The sequence below is a fragment of the Drosophila pseudoobscura genome, chromosome 3 (genome assembly GCF_009870125.1).
Source record: "Drosophila pseudoobscura strain MV-25-SWS-2005 chromosome 3, UCI_Dpse_MV25, whole genome shotgun sequence".
NCBI lineage: Eukaryota > Metazoa > Arthropoda > Insecta > Diptera > Drosophilidae > Drosophila > Drosophila pseudoobscura.
This window is the reverse complement of record NC_046680.1, coordinates 5,363,521-5,379,558: the sequence shown is the minus strand read 5'-3', so window position 1 is coordinate 5,379,558 and position 16,038 is coordinate 5,363,521. Positions and strand designations below refer to the sequence as shown.

Here is a 16,038-nt window from a genome sequence, read left to right as displayed (position 1 = left end):
AAAAACTGCCATTAAGATCAAGATCGAATGGTTGTAATGGTTGTTTTTGGATTGATTGACCTACTAGGATGGATGGCTATAGCTTTAGGTCCCGATACTAATTTACATACAGCTGTCCTCCTATTCTACCTCCAAGGCACGTTCATTTACATAGACAGAACAGTCGCATCCATTGAAATCAATTCTTCACCCTTAAGTTTCAAGGACACTTGCAATTGTTCTCCTTAATGGGAAAGGGTAGAGGGAGTAGATGTGAACTCGTACGTAGGTGGCGTGCGTATGCATCGGACATTTGAGGATCATAAACAACACATTTAATAGGATAATCTAGGCGCAGCGAGGGTCAAGGTCTTTGAAGAAATCTATTTCGTAATGGATTTCTCCGTGATACCTTTCTTTTGTATATAATTAAGGAAAATTTGCATGTTATGGTTGTATGTATATGTATGTACATAAGTATATACAAAATGTGTAGTTATATAAATTCCTAGTATTGAATTCCTCAACTTCGATAAAAAATATAAACGTATTCAAAAACATAATTTGAATTAACATGTTCGATCTTTAAAAAGTTTAAATATAATACTATAAATCCATGTCACTCATTCTATATAATTGAGGAAACTAGTCAGTCGCTGTTTTAAGTTTTTGGTTTTCTTTCGGGGACCAAGAATAGGTATCGGGATGGAGATGTATTAATATATACATATACATATACATATATATCATTTAAGTTTTGTAATTAATTTTTCACAGTGAGAACTAACAGGAGTCGTGATACAAAATTGGGTTGCTATAGTTCTTTTAGTCTCTGACATCTAGGCGCTCATCGGGACAGACTATTGATGCAGCTCAAGAATATATATACTTTATGGGGTCGGAAACTCTTCCTTCTGAGCGTTACACATCCATTTTCACCACAAATCTAATATACCCCTATATTCTCTCTTTGAGTATCTGGGATACAAATGTGGACGTGGCTTGAGTATAGTTGTTTGAGAAAAACAGTTAAATTTCGTGGGACGACGATTAACCGATTGCGGTTAAATGTTGTTCTCTATTTTCGTCTTTTTTTAAGGATAAGATACTATGCAGCTGAATTATGGAATGGTGTTGAATGACTGGGGAATATGACAGAGAATATGATACAACTTTAAGAATTTTAGCTTAGTTCAGATGAAAGCTATCGTGATTCTTTTAAGTTCAGAAATAAGTAATATTTTCCGCCATTTGCCTCAAGTAGTTGAACTATTTAAATCGAGGGGGCTTAGGTGTGCTAAGTTCGGTTTTTAATCATACGAGACGCTATATTGTTGTTGAGGAACCAAAATTGAGACTAAAACAATCAAAGTCAAGTATTTTAAATAAGCAAATCAAGTAGAAAATAGATTCATTAATTGGATAAAATTATGTGGGCAGGGCTGAGGGTTCTATTTAGCTAGTAATTTTCGTTGTAATATCAAAATCGAGGAATATAGTATATAATCGGGTATTGAATCGGTAATAACCGGTAGGCAGCATGATTCCCATTCCATATTCCACCACATATAATATATCCATATAAACTTAGTTTTTTTTTTAAATATACCGCTAAACTACGAACCGGTTAAAACGGAACGACACGATTTTTGCTTTTCACCAATAAAAATCGTCAAAAATGAAATGCAAATAGATATTATAGAATTAATCCCAGGCTCCAAAGAAAGCAACAACAATTTAGTCTCTGTTTTAAAGCTATTACATCGATATTTTACAGTTTATTGTCTTCTTACAGAGACCAATAACGGGTATCAGGATCGAGATATGTATCTATATATGCATGTACATAAAAGATAATAATCATATGCATCAATTCGTCTAAAACCTATCAATTTGAGAAAAGGTCTTTATTAATTACGTCTTATCTTCATATCTTCATATTAAATTAACGAAATAGGGTATACAAGGGCATATATTTTTTTTAAACTCTTTTGTTTAAACCTTGCTTAGTCAAAATACAATAAAAGCAAGGACTAAAAACTGTCCAATCCTGCTGAAAATGTATTCATCAATGGCATAAAATTACGTCGGCAGAACTAAGGGCTTTAGTTGGCCAGAATTATTTAACGGAATATAAAAATTGAACATTATGAACGACTATCCTTTCTCGTTGTTTTTGTTTGGCCTATTTCGTTAAAACCTTTTTTACGCAAAATCCAATAAAAGCAAGTATTAAAAATAAAACAGTTAATTACAAAATTGATTCATCAATCGTATGAAACTAGGTGGGCAGGGCTCGGGGTTTTATTTAGCTAGTAATATTCCACGGAATATAAAAAACGAGGAATATGTGTAATAGATCTTGAATTCTTCAGTATATTTACGGTATATTTTTAGAATCAGACGGTATATTTTGGTGTGTTTCTGAGGGTCGGACGGTATGTTTTAACGATAACTCCGCTGTCACACTGGACACAACAGCTGCACTTTGAAAGCAAAAAGTAAAATGAGTTTAAATATCTGCATTTTGGGCCGCAAAAGCAATGGCCTTAACATCTTGAACATATCCAGAAAAGGTATGTGTTGGAAGGAATAGCATGTTATTTGCATAAGACAAGCAGAGGCACAGCACTGGACTTTGGCTCTCCGGCAACGGACAAATCTTAAAGGGCCAAAGTCCAAGATCTCAACGGATGTAGGTGTCCCCGTCACCCTTTTGGAAAGCTACTATGACGTCTGAAGCTTATCATAGATAGACTTTATTTTGCAATGCTATAGTTTGGTTGCCTATGCAATACATAATAATAGCCTAATAATGGAAATAATTTTTTGTTTGTGCAAATTAATATAGTTCAATGCAGAGCCCTGTCGGCCGCGGTGGCGGCACCCCAACCCAAGCAGAGGAACAGTCAAAATGTGGTGCTTGTTGATGGTGTCCGTACACCATTTTTGACTTCCGGAACCTCCTACTCGAAACTTATGCCGCACGAATTGGCCCGACACTCTCTTCTGTAAGTCTTTGGTATATTTTTGGTTTACGTTTTGACATGTATTTGACTCTAATATACCTATACAGATCGCTGTTGCAAAAGAATCGACTTGACAAAGAGCTCATCGACTATATAGTCTATGGCAGCGTCATCCAAGAAGTGAAGACTTCCAATATCGCACGCGAGGCAGCACTCGCAGCTGGGTTCAGCAATAAAACACCCGCCCACACGGTCACAATGGCTTGCATCAGCTCCAATGCGGTAATCCCATCAAAGTTATTCCTTTAATTGCATAGTAACTCTTGACATCCCGCTCTGTGCAGGCAATAACAACGGGCATGGGCTTGATTGCAACCAACACATACGATGTTATTGTGGCTGGTGGCGTTGAGTTTATGTCAGACGTTCCCATTCGTCATTCTCGCAAGATGCGCGGTCTTATGCTAAAGGCGAACAAGGCAAAAACTCTTGGGCAGCGTCTGGCGTTGCTGTCGACATTCAGGCCTGGCTTCTTGGCCCCCGAATTGCCAGCTGTGGCCGAGTTTTCGTCTGGCGAGACAATGGGACACTCGGCGGATCGTCTGGCATCCGCATTTAATGTTTCCCGCGGCGAGCAGGATGAGTACGCCCTGAGATCGCACACGTTGGCAAAGGAAGCACAGGAGAAGGGCTACTTCACGGATCTGGTTCCATTCAAGGTTCAAGGCGTTGATCAGGTAGTGGACAAGGACAACGGCATTCGTGTGTCAACCCCCGAAAGCTTGGCGAAGTTGAGGCCGGCTTTTGTGAAACCCTATGGCACGGTTACAGCCGCTAATGCCTCATTTCTGACCGATGGTGCCTCTGCTTGTTTGATCATGACTGAGGAGAAAGCAAAACAGCTTGGCCTTAAGCCGAAGGCCTACCTGCGCGATTTCCTGTACGTGTCGCAAGATCCCGTCGATCAACTGTTACTGGGACCCGCCTACGGGATTCCGAAACTTTTGAAAAAAGCCGGTCTCACTTTGAAAGACATTGACTCGTGGGAGATCCATGAAGCTTTTGCCGGTCAAATTGTGGCCAATCTGAAGGCCTTGGACTCGGATTGGTTCTGCAAAACATATCTGGGCCTGAGCGAAAAGTTGGGCTCACCAGATCTGTCCAAATGGAATAACTGGGGCGGATCCCTGTCCATCGGACATCCATTTGCCGCAACTGGTGTCCGTCTGTGCATGCACACTGCGAACCGCTTGGTTCGCGAAGATGGCAAGCTTGGTGTGGTCGCAGCTTGTGCAGCCGGCGGCCAGGGCGTTGCCATGCTTATCGAGCGCTATCCTGGCGCAACAGCCGACTGAAATCGAAATCAAATCAACAAAGGAAAGTGCAGTTTGACTGCAGTTTGATGCCTTAGCTTTTATACACTTAAAACTATGTCTACGAGTAAAGAAATTTGAAATTAAATGTTCGTTTAATTCCGGCTGGCGAAAATCCTCTAGCTGAACCCTCCACGGACACTGCATTATCCAGGCAAGGGTAATGCCTTCTTGCTTGCTCTGTCCGAGGTAATGCAGTGAACTGAACCAGGGCCATGGCTAGAGGTGCCTGGCGGACAGCCATAAAACACTAGGGGAAGCTCCCCCGAAAAATATTAACCGGTCACTAACTCGGGCGGAAGCGTTCCAGGGAGGGGATGAAGGCAAAAGCTCAATATAAGCTACTGAGCCGGCTCCAAGGCAGGGTGGATATATCCCAAGGGGAGAGCAACGGTTTATTCGCTAACAAGGTGGAGGAGATGTTGTGATGGACCTTTTTCAGGCCGAGGTAAGCTCAGTCACGTCCAGGGGTCAATCCACAAGAAATTTGTAGAAGTGGATGGAACTTTGAGGGAGACGCAGGGTTGGCCTCTCGTAGAGAGGATGGATCGGGGCTAGGGCGAGAGTTGCTAGTAGTGTGTATCGAATGGTGTATGTGGACGTGAGGTGGGGTAGCGTCGCCTCGGCTCTTTGGAATGACTTACGCTGTTGATATTATTTAGATAATTGGACACTTTATTATAAATACTTTTAGCACTTTCTTAAGTTCTAAGATTGGTAAAACGTCTGTACTCGGGGCCGGGTTTCTTCGTAAGCTCCTATCTGGTTCCAGGCCGGCGCTTATCAATACGCAGGGATGGCATTTCGCTCACTTGGTGATCGTGTGTCGACTGGGTCATCCCAGTCGCGCTTTGCCGACTTGGCGGATTTGCCGTTGGCGCGTGTCGTGAGTTTTCGCGGTCTCATCTCTTCGTGGTTGAGCCTATCACAATAAGTGGGGAAGCCCCGACATCAATGATAGAGGTGAGTCACTCCTACACTTTATATTATCCACTAGCATACGTGGGGCAGGAACACACTTTCGTAGGTCCCACCTCGTCAAACGTGCACGACCTAACTCTCGTCACGGGAAAGAGTACCTTGGTATCTGGCTGGAGAGTCCTCGAAAGTCCATCCTTCTCGGACCATAAGTACATTCAGTTTAAGTGCGAATTCACACACACTTCGAAGATAACAGTCTATAGATACCCCGGAATACAAACTGGGTAAAGTTTAAAAAGGCACATACTTCGAAACCGGGCTCAGTGAAAACTGAAATGGATATAGAGAAGTCCCTAGAGACGCTATTCAAGGAGTTACTGGATGCCTACCATTTAACCCCTCAAGAACAAAGAAGAGGTCCAAGCCACAATGGTGGAACCGATATCTTTCTCCCCAAAGGAACAACTTCAAGGAATTCTCTAAGATCGCCACAAAAGGGAACAAAGAGATCGTCAATGAGGAATACAAAATCCTACTTAGTAGCTACAAGAAGAAAATACGTACGGCACACAGGAACTCGTGGCGGAAGTTCTGCTGCAACATCGAGAAAATGCCTGAAACCGCTATGCTCCAGAAGCTGCTCTCAAAGCAGCCCACAGTACAGTGTCAATTAAAACTAGATAACGGACAGTGGACAGAAGGCAGTAGAGAAGTCCTATCAGTACTAAAGGAGGCGCAATTCCCTGGATGCACCAAGGTCACCGAAGCCGAAGAGCATGGACCTAGCAACCGAGGAACAACACCCCCAAACAGACCTGTTAACCACTAAAAAAATCCACTGGGCTATATACCCCTTCGCGGGCATAAAAGCACCAGGACTGGAAGGGATATTCCCAACCATGATGCAGGTGGCCAAAGAGGTTATCACCCCATGGCTCTCAGCAATATACACAGCATTGGAAAGTACGGGCTATATCCCTATCCAATGGAGAACCTCGAGAGTTGTCTTCCTTCCAAAGGCAGGAAAGTGCTGTCATGTGAGTCCCAAAGATTACAGACCGATAAGCCTTACCTCCGCTCTACTAAAAGCACTGGAAAAGCTGTTTAATTTACACATCAGGAATGCGGTTGAGGGACTGATGTCAACTAACCAACATGCCTACACCAAAGGGAAATCGGTGGAGATGCACTACACTCGTTAGTAGCCACCATCGAGAACGCCCTTCACAATAAAAAGTATGCACTGGGAGTATTTGTCAACATCTCCGGAGCATTCAATAACGTGGCCACAGCAGCAATAACGAATCGCGTAGAAGCGAATAACACACGCCCAGCAATCAACCTTTGGATCAAGAACCTCCTAAGTTTTAGATGTGTGCAACCGGAGTGGGGCACCGATTCCATGGTTAAAGGGGCTCACAGAGGCACACCTCAGGGTGGAGTCCTGTCGCGACTCCTGTGAAATCTGGTGGTCGACGACCTCATCAAGAGATTTAAAAGGAAGGCCCCAAAAATAACAGCTTATGAAGATGACATAAGCATACTTATTACGGGTGTATGTCCATCGCCCCTCAGCTCCTTAATGGAAGCGTATCCGGGAGATACGTGAGTGGGCGGAAGAGGTAGGACTCTTTACCAAGAGGTGCAAGGTACCTGCAAGGTATATGGACGCCCCCGAAAATTGACCAAAGTAGGCTGACCCCAAAAACACAGGAAAAATACCTAAGCACAATACTGGACAGCAAGCTGGCATGGAAACCCAATATACTCTAAAGGGTGAAGAAGGCCACCATTGCGCTTTATGCATCCAAGAAGATGCTCAGCAGCACATGGGCCTGTCACCTTTTCTAATGCACTGGATTTACATCTCGGTTGCGCTACCCACAGCGACAACCCCAACAAAAGCACTCGAAACCGTACTTGGAATAGACCCACTAGACATTCACACTCACTTGATTGCGGGAAAGGCAGCACAGCGCCTAATCGCATCAGGAAAAATGTCGCCACAAGGATACGGGCATAGTTCAATCAGCGGGGACATGACCAGATCTACTGATTATATGACCCCCCAAACTTGCCTCGACATTGAAACTATCTCATCTCTGGGACCCGAAGGCTGGGAAAAGGGAAGGGACCAAGCTCAACATATATACGGACGGATCTAAGATGGACGGAGAAGTAGGAGCTTATACTGCACAGACCCTGCGATAAGGCTGTAGTATAAGCTGCCGGACGGATGCAGCATATTCCATGCGGAAGCTTTCGCCATCATGAAAGCAGCAGAGGTCGCGCAGCGTATAGAGCGAGCACATGATGCGGTCATCTATTCGTCGACAGCCAAGCGGCAATTAGATCCATGCAGGCGTCCGCGGTCAGATGCAGAAGCGTCTTGACAAGCAGGCACTAGACAACCTAAGCCCGACAAAGTCAGTGCGGATCTACTTCCCAGCCATCGTACTAATGAAGGCTTCCGGCTGGCGAATATGAGAACCGAGAACGTGCCTGTCTCCCTTAGAACTCTGCAAAGCGATCTAGAGCAGGCCAGATCATAAACCGAAAGCAGGTGGAGGAGTACCACCACCTGCAGAACCTCGAAAATAATGTGCAAGGAATGCAACGAGAAACTTAGCCACTACCACTGCACCTACCACGAAAGGACTGTAAATTCTCGATGACCGCGATGGTTTATACCCCCATTATCAGGATAACTAAGGGCCATACTGGCCTATGCGTGGCCGCGCTGAGAGCCGACCGGGTTAATCTAACCTTCGTTTAATTCCTAACAATGACGCAAATATTATACAAACAGCACCCTTACATAAGAAAAACGAAAACAGTCCGTTTAATCGGTCTCATACAGTTCCTTCTGCTTTAGCTTCGTTTGCAGAATGTCGTTCTCATTATACGATATATGCAGGGGTGGTATGAGCGCGCATGCCACCATTCTGTTCTCAGCATTAAGAAAGTTGAAGGTAGCACAAGCCTGAAAAAAGTAGTGGATATTATCTACTGTTCAGGTATTGTCACTTGGCATACAAACTCACCTGCTCCGTTCGAAGAACCTCAACGTTTATTTTGTGTTTCTTCATGAACTCTATGATCCGCTTGGACAGCGGCGGCGACGGGCTTTGGTCTCCAATACCAATTATGAGAACATCAATTTTCGGATCCAGAGTAGGGAACAAGCTGAGGCTTTCTTCGTTGATGTCCTCGAACGTGTTTACATTCCAAGAAAGGACTGACCTGAAATGAAACCATAGGGAAACCAATTGCATGTGCATGTTTACATAATTCGACCGCCCTTGGTGGGAATATTCTACGTACCTAGGAAAAACACTGATTGGACCAATTAGGACCATGTCGTTGTTGAGTCTGAACCCATATTGACTATAACCAGTAATCATAAGTCCTAGGTCCGTTTCTGTATTGAATATTGTGACTTTTGTTTTGCCATCGTAGTCGTATGCCTTGCTGAAGTTAACAGCCATGCCGCTGTGCAGCATACGACAGGAGCCGTGTGGAAAAACGAAGCTCCGGCTTCTTTGAGCAACGGCTCTTAATGTTTGCGCAATCATTTTTGGTCTATACAATTAATATTTAAATCAAATCAAATTGTTTATTTTAGTATTATATTATTATACAGTGCTGGATAACATTTATAAATTAAATTATTTTAGTTCAGTAATGAACTAGTTCAATAGAGTTTGTCCAAAAGAATTTACTCTGTGAATATCATTTAAAAATTGTATGATCGATAGTTCCTCTATAGTCGGTAACGAAAGCCGATCCGATCAGGGCGATCGGAACCAATTTTTGCGGTTTATAGCGGCATATTTAATTTATTTATTTCTATTTATAACGAGACGCCACGTATATCGGTATATAATGGTGTATTTAGCTAATTTCATCAATCTATTAAATTTCATTTTCAACGGTATATAGAGATCCAATAAAAGCAAGTAATAAGAATAAGCCAGTTAAGTAGAAAATTGATTCATTAATCGGATAAAACTATGTGGGCATGGCCTGAATATTCCACGGAATATCGAAATCAGTATATTTACGTATATTTTTACATGAGACGGTATATTTTGGTATATTTCTGAGGGTCATACTGTAGAAATACTGGTTTTCGCCGCGCTCCCATGGTATTTTTGTCAATTTCATCAATCTATTAATTTCATTTTCAGTTTTATATAAAAATCCAATAAATGCAAGTATTTCGAACAGGCCAATCATGTATGGAATTGATTCATCAATCGTACAAAATTGAGTGGGCATGGCTAAATGTTCCATATAGATAGTATTATTCAACGGAACAAAGAATTGGTCGTTTTTTGAATCGAATTTGAATTCGCCGCAGTTCGCCGCAGTTCGCCCCAGTTCGCTTTAGCAACAATGAGTCTCGTTCCATACACAAACATGTTGCCAATTCCATGCACACATACCCTGGGGGTAATGGATGTTATAGAATTGTGAATACGTTTGTCTTTCAAGGCTCAGGTTCGAGATAAATATATACAAGATACTAATAATACACATGAATAAGTCAAAAACATATCAATTTGAGAAAAGGTCTTAATAAATTGCGTTTGATCTACATATAAAATTAACGAAATAGGGTGCACAAAGACCTATACGCGCATCATGTCTTTAAATACCAGCAACATTGCGACTGATTTTTTGTTGAACTATTTTGTTTAAACCTTGTTTTAGTCAAAATACAATAAAAGCAAGTAATTAAAATAAGCCAGTTAAGTAGAAAATTGATTCATCAATGGGCTAAAATGATGTGGGCAGAGCTAAGGGCTCTATTTAGCTAGTAATATTCAACGGAATATCAAAATCGAGGAATATTTTCCTGTGCAGAGTGGACAATGCCGAGGGCGCGCATCCTGGAAGGGGTGGTCAGACGGACAGAGGTCGCCCCTTCCCTCGGACTCCATACGACGGATCCGAGCTATAATCATGGCCGGAAGCTCAGATTCGATTGGAGACTAGACGACTGGTTGACAGCTAGGACTACGTGTACTGGAGCGACTGGAACACTAGAGGACATTGATCAAGACGGGCCAATCACACAGATGTCGACAAGGATATGCTCTGCATGCCCCCAGCTACGACAGACTGCCCGAATGTGCCGCTGCCGGTGTCCGGCAAGACGACAAGACCGGAGTGGAACGGCGTGCATCCGGCCTGTAGGCTAGATAATTGTAAGTGGCGGGAATAGTGACATGAACAACGACTGTATATCCGCCTCCAGGCGCTGTGACGAAAAGACAGCCGGCGTATCAGTTCAGCGGACAGTCAGGCGAGGGCAGCGACAAGGCTCTGGTCTGCGATGGTACAACCAACTGTGACAATGGCCACGATGAGGTCGACAGCAGACTTTCAGTGTCACATCAACAAGTTGAGTGGAAAGCCACGATATCTGCCCAAATTCTTAACCAACAATATCCTACTCCACCTTCCCACAGCTTTGCATTGGCCGCCCTGCTCTACGATGGCTGGGAACTGAACCGATGGTGCGAAAGATTCGTTCGATATTTTTATTGCAGGGCGGCGCTTGGCCCTGCCTCGGATGTTCTCGCGCACCGAGCCAAAGAATCGAGCTCAGCTTTAATGGCTCCATCGAAGAAAATAAATAAGTAAGCAGTAAGCATAGCTAAAAATGATTCAAAATCTCTGCATACTGAAATGAGATGAAACAAGAAACAAGTATTGAAAGAAAATATATATTTTCATATTTATTCATGAAATATGGAAAACTCATTCCACACCACCCAAGAGGTCGAGTTTTTGGTGCGTTTTTTTGTAAAGTGGTGTCCCCAATAGGCCTAATCCACTATACTTACTTTCAGGGTGGGGCCCAAAGCACCTTGCGAACTTGTGCAGCAACCGTCTCGTATAAAGGTTCCGTCTGGGTGTCTGGAAGTATCAAGTTATTAACAATAAATGTAACACTAATCGTCGATTTGTACTTTCTTTTTCCAGGTATTCGTCATTTGCATCGCTGGACCTAGGGCTTCCAGCAAACCTTCTGCAGGGGTCGATCTGGTGGAACACCATGGATGAGTCACCCCATCAACAGCGGCCATCGCTGCCTACAAAATCTTTCTAAATCCCTATGTAACAGCACTGTACACTAGCAGGAAATAAAATAAAATAAATAAAATAGGGTTCCGCGGAAACGAAAAAAATGTTCAGCCATGTTTTCGATGTTGAACAGCTCTGGTGTTTAATGTTGATGATATTCGGGGACTGTTGGGTGATAATCTGGCAAATTAGCGAAGACGTCCCTCCGATTCGTTAGCGTGAAGCTCGAATCATATAATTTTCTTGAAAATACCTCGAAGAAGGGCGCTTTTGTTTTGCCGAAAAAAATCCTATCCAGATGGGTGAAACCACACAAACCTGGAAAATGCCAATTGCCATTTGAAACGGCTAGCCCATTGGCTGGGCTACCATCGCAGACAGTAGCCATTAGGTTGTCTGCTAGGCCCATACCCATAGTCCTTTGCAGCACGATACTTAAGGCCGCGATTATTTTTTTAAGCCCAGTTTGGAACGGGCACCATCAATCGGAAGTGCTTGAGCTATGGGCACCACACACAATTAAAGGAAACGGAAGTAAATTTAATATAAAACGATAGTATCACGGAACGGTCGTAGACGCACTTAGAAAAGAGGGGGAACGTTGAGTTGTTGCTGCGACCGGCTATATTTATAGCGAGGAGGAACGTTGTGAGTTGCTGCAGCGACTGCAACTCTATATTTATACCCGATACATAGTCAGTATGGCTACATTGAGGGACAATGTGTGCGTGCGGGAGAGACAGAAAACGTGTCTGAACATGTCGTCGGGCGCTGCGTAGCCACTGCAAATTAATTTTATCCTTTTGGCTATAAAAATGATCCGATCTGATCGAGATTCAGCAGTCTCATAGATACGGTCATTCTCTATTATGAATTTGTGGATGCCACAGATTTTCGTCCTTTGTGGGGGCGGAAGTGGGCGGGGCGAAGTTTTGAAATATTCTGTATCCAAAACATCGTTGCTCTAGCTCTTATAGTCTTTGAGCACTAGGCGCTAATAGGGACGGACAGACGGACGGACGGATAGCCAGACAGGGCTCAATCGACTCGGCTATTGATGCTGATCAAGAATATATATACTTTATGGGGTCGGAAACGATTCCTTCTGGACGTTATACACATCCTTTTTCACTACAAATCTAATATACCGCAATACTCATTTTGAGTATCGGGTATAAAAATCCGATAGCGATGAGTGAAGTCTTGTTAAGTCTTGCTCGCAGACGGACTTAAAAACGAGCTATGCCATTCGCTATAAAGAGCTACGCTACCCCAAATGCCATTTCCCTACTTTTTCAACATCCTTGAGACATTACATTGGACTTTTCAGCGAAACAATGCCCCAATACGGCTATAGTGGTCAAGAAGTGGACTGAAGTCCAAAATGTTGCATTACTGGAGTGGTCACCTTACTCTCTAGATCTAAATAATATAGAGAACGTATGGGGATGGTTTTGCGTAAAGTGTATGAATCCGGAACACAATTGAAACATGCCATCAAAAGCGCCTGGAGCGAAATATTACTGGGCTATCTGAAGTCCCTGTATGATTCAATGCCAATTCGAATTTACGCTGTCATTTCAATAGAGGTGGCTACATTCATTACTTAATGTTTAATGCTTAACAGACTTTAACCTTCATAAAATTTCACTTTAATAAGATTCTGGAAAACTTTGTCAACTTTTTTTAGGTTCAAAAACAAAATAAAATATAAAAAAAACCTTTTGATTTCGAACTCAAATTTTTAATTTTTTTGGTAAAGGTATCTTGACTATTGGTTATGAATTAGTGGACTGTATAATCGTTTATATATTGAGCTTATTTATTTTATTGATTATTTAATATTGGTGGTTATTTTACAAGTATATTACAAGAACAGCGGGGGGATCGTTTCTGCGGCGGTACAAAGTATGCGTGCGGGTGGTTTCGTCTAGAAATTTCTACTGACTCAACTCCGCGAAAAGAAGTCGAGCTAAAAGGGAATTGGAAGATCAGGCGATGCGACGGTCCAATGCCAAACGGTACACATCGTTGTGTGCGTGTGCAGCTGCGTGTGAGAACATTACAGCTATGTTTTGGACACGAACAAAACAACAACACAGCTATGCGGGTAAAAATAGTTACTTAGGCGGTGTACTACAATCATGAGCGTGTAAATAGGTCAATCGCAATATACATGAATATTGAATTAAAAACTACGAGGCTCATTTCTCACCAACTATTAAAAATATATATTTTCCTAAATTCATTTGTGTCCTGATTTCTAAAAAGAAATTTCTCATAAAAAATTCATTGAGTCTATTCTATTGATCGGCAGTGTAAGATGCTAAATGTAAAGTGCCCTGTAGCTTGGGGGAAATTCACTCGGGGAATAGGATATCTTCTCGGCAGACCAAAATTCTTGTACAACTGTGCGTCCTAACAGCACTGGGGGGTGGAAGAAGAAAAAATAAACGCGCCACCTATAGGTGAAAGATCGTATCTGAGAAAAGAGTAATGAAAGTTGACAGTTGAAGGGTCGAGAAGGGGAAAATAGGGTCCGAGTGTCGAGGCAGAATGGCGCTCGCTCTTTTTCGTCTTGGACACTGAGCCAACTGGTAGCTTCTAGCGAAGCTCAGAAATTAGGTACGTTGATCAACCTAGCGGTTTGAAGTGAAGTGTGAAGAGTAAAATAACATTTTTGCTTAGATTCGGAAACGTGCGCGACCTTGCTAGAAAGAGAAAAAAAGCAGTCAGCAGAGAAATTCAGCTGCTAAATTGGGGCCAGATCCGCGGGTAAGTGGAGGAGAGCTTGCAGTACAGGTATTTAAGCAGTCGGAACTTTTGCTATCCCTTAGGTTTGGCACCCGAGCCTCAGTTCAATCTCAAGGCAAAAGAGCGCCGCTTCAACATAAATTCACCTGGCAAGGGGAATGCATAGCAGAGGGGAACCATAAACGAGGTGAACCTAGAGCGAAGCAGAGGCGATAATAATTCGACCAAGGCTGGCCTAACGAGCTGAAAAAAGAGATAGTTGCCGTTGGAAAGCAGCGGGTCGTGGATTCGCGAGCGGATCAAAAGAAAAAGAAAAGCAATTTTCGATAAAATTTTTTTTTGTAAACGGATGAACCATTCGTCTATCGGTGCTATCCCCTAAGATTCAGAGGGTCTCAGTGCCTTTTTGTCATAGAACTCCAGTGTTTAAATCGAAACGTTTCATCAAGGTGGCAAACTGAAAATCCAGAGCGGGATCGGCTCAAATTTTCGGTCGCACGCATGGTAGAGTAAGTGCTAGTAACGTATTTAAATTCTAGCTATTAATGAATAAATTTAAATTGTCTCCTTAAACGTTGATCTTCATTTCCGATACCCAGCCCCTGTAGTAGCGAGCCCTAAAGAAAAGGGGTCATGAAGTATAGAGGAAGATGGCAGATTATGACCAAGGAAGGGTGGGCGTGGTCCTTCATTCCAGCTGAGGACGTCCTTTAATCCGTTCGTTTCGCGTGCGTGTGCATATGTGTAAGTGAAGTCTAATGGCCAAAAGTTTTGTTTCTCTCCGGTTCTGTAATTGTACTTGTACATGTCTTGCATGCTCTTTTAATATACAAAAATATCCTAGGTATCAGAATAGACAAATAAACAGAACACCACCCTTTTGCCGACGAGACAGTAGCCGGAATGATAGCGTGCTGGTCGACCTCTGATGAAAACATCAGTCCAACTAATCGTTGTGCACTACATAAAAACAAAAAACTCGAAAAGGTACTTCTAGTATTATATTAAAGTTTATTCAGCACTACAGTGCTGTGCTCTTAATCCTTACTAGCAATCCTTAGTAAGTAATATTTTAAAATTAATGCTTGCTCTGAGCGTACGCTCCGCTCCACCCACATTTTTTCCGCTCATCATTTCGCCGTCATTTTTCTACTGCGTAAGGAAGCGATCCTGGGCTGGGGTACATATCTCAGTCTACTCCAGGGTCGAAATTACAGTAATATTTATAATTTTCCGGGACTCGGTATTTCGGACCGACGATGGGGACGGGGCGGCAGTCCCGCTGACGGGAGCGATCGTAGCGTGGGACGTGGCAGTCGGTTTCGCCGAATAGCGCCTTCAGGACGCCACCGAACTCAGAATCAATTTGGAGGTCTTTACAATGCGATAATACCGACAGGTGTCGCCGAGAGTACCTAGGCTATCGCCGGACGATACTTACGGAAAGGGGGACTTTGTTATGCGGAAATACCGACAAGTATCGCCAAGAGAGCCTAGGCAATCGCCGGATAGCACTTACGGGACACGGTCGAACTAATAATTACTACGAGGGTCGGGGATACCGGCAAGCACCGCAGAGAGTGCCTAGGCAATCGCCGGATAGCACTTACGGGACACTATCGGGCTAAACAATACTGCGAAAGTCTTTATCATACAGGGCACCAACGAGACACCAACAGGCGTCACCGGGAGCGCTTAGACGATCGTCGGATAGCGGCCTCGGGACCCTGCGGGGTCACAAACTACTGGAGGGAATCATGCGGAGGGAACGCCGACAGGTGTCACCGAGAACGCCGTCGTTCGGCGTCTACGCTGCGCTGGTGACTTTTGTCTCTCTTTTTCGCTGCTGGCGCGTCGTTACATGGTTTTGGTTTTCCGCGTTTCTCTTCTGCCGTTGCTGCTGTGGGCTTACCGTTTCGGCGCTTCGTTGCTGCGTCGACGCTGGC

General features: G+C 43.4%; 3 protein-coding genes across 6 annotated transcripts; 2 read left to right on the top strand and 1 right to left on the bottom strand.

Moving 5' to 3' along the window:
- Positions 1 to 2,398: 2,398 nt before the first annotated feature.
- On the top strand, positions 2,399 to 4,435 carry Mtpbeta (mitochondrial trifunctional protein beta subunit). The gene is made up of 4 exons (XM_001360184.4): positions 2,399 to 2,555; positions 2,831 to 2,990; positions 3,056 to 3,230; positions 3,293 to 4,435. The coding sequence occupies exons 1-4, from the start codon at positions 2,486 to 2,488 to the stop codon at positions 4,301 to 4,303; spliced, it is 1,416 nt and encodes a 471-aa protein (XP_001360221.1). The 5' UTR covers positions 2,399 to 2,485; the 3' UTR covers positions 4,304 to 4,435.
- A 3,563-nt stretch (positions 4,436 to 7,998) lies between these two features.
- On the bottom strand, positions 7,999 to 8,817 carry LOC4803507 (NADH dehydrogenase [ubiquinone] 1 alpha subcomplex assembly factor 3). Its single transcript, XM_001360183.4, has 3 exons — positions 8,567 to 8,817; positions 8,287 to 8,485; positions 7,999 to 8,225 (listed from the first exon to the last, which is right to left on the bottom strand). The coding sequence occupies exons 1-3, from the start codon at positions 8,815 to 8,817 to the stop codon at positions 8,085 to 8,087; spliced, it is 591 nt and encodes a 196-aa protein (XP_001360220.1). The 3' UTR covers positions 7,999 to 8,084.
- Positions 8,818 to 9,991: 1,174 nt separating this feature from the next.
- Positions 9,992 to 11,436, top strand: LOC6898115 (uncharacterized). 4 transcript variants are annotated; one of them, XM_015183650.2, is made up of 4 exons: positions 9,992 to 10,455; positions 10,506 to 10,890; positions 11,104 to 11,155; positions 11,237 to 11,436. In XM_015183650.2, the coding sequence occupies exons 1-4, from the start codon at positions 10,341 to 10,343 to the stop codon at positions 11,315 to 11,317; spliced, it is 633 nt and encodes a 210-aa protein (XP_015039136.1). In that variant the 5' UTR covers positions 9,992 to 10,340; the 3' UTR covers positions 11,318 to 11,436. The 4 variants fall into 4 exon arrangements, 2 of the variants coding, with proteins under 2 accessions (XP_015039136.1, XP_015039135.1); XR_004468883.1 differs by having other exon boundaries at positions 9,995 to 10,455; positions 10,506 to 11,044; positions 11,237 to 11,318; XM_015183649.2 differs by having other exon boundaries at positions 10,321 to 10,651; positions 10,720 to 10,890.
- Positions 11,437 to 16,038: the final 4,602 nt, after the last annotated feature.

Excerpts from the sequence above, each read along its gene's own strand:
- LOC4803507 (XM_001360183.4), bottom strand. The coding sequence starts at position 8,817 with ATGATTGCGCAAACATTAAGAGCCGTTGCTCAAAGAAGCCGGAGCTTC. Across the intron at positions 8,486-8,566 it reads CCAATCAGTGTTTTTCCTAG|GTCAGTCCTTTCTTGGAATG; the intron begins GTACGTAGAATA and ends GTTTCATTTCAG. Across the intron at positions 8,226-8,286 it reads AGGTTCTTCGAACGGAGCAG|GCTTGTGCTACCTTCAACTT; the intron begins GTGAGTTTGTAT and ends TACTTTTTTCAG.
- Mtpbeta (XM_001360184.4), top strand. The coding sequence starts at position 2,486 with ATGAGTTTAAATATCTGCATTTTGGGCCGCAAAAGCAATGGCCTTAAC. Across the intron at positions 2,991-3,055 it reads TTGGCCCGACACTCTCTTCT|ATCGCTGTTGCAAAAGAATC; the intron begins GTAAGTCTTTGG and ends ATACCTATACAG. Across the intron at positions 3,231-3,292 it reads CTTGCATCAGCTCCAATGCG|GCAATAACAACGGGCATGGG; the intron begins GTAATCCCATCA and ends CGCTCTGTGCAG.
- LOC6898115 (XM_015183650.2), top strand. The coding sequence starts at position 10,341 with ATGCTCTGCATGCCCCCAGCTACGACAGACTGCCCGAATGTGCCGCTG. Across the intron at positions 10,456-10,505 it reads GGCCTGTAGGCTAGATAATT|GCGCTGTGACGAAAAGACAG; the intron begins GTAAGTGGCGGG and ends ATCCGCCTCCAG. Across the intron at positions 11,156-11,236 it reads AGCAACCGTCTCGTATAAAG|GTATTCGTCATTTGCATCGC; the intron begins GTTCCGTCTGGG and ends TTCTTTTTCCAG.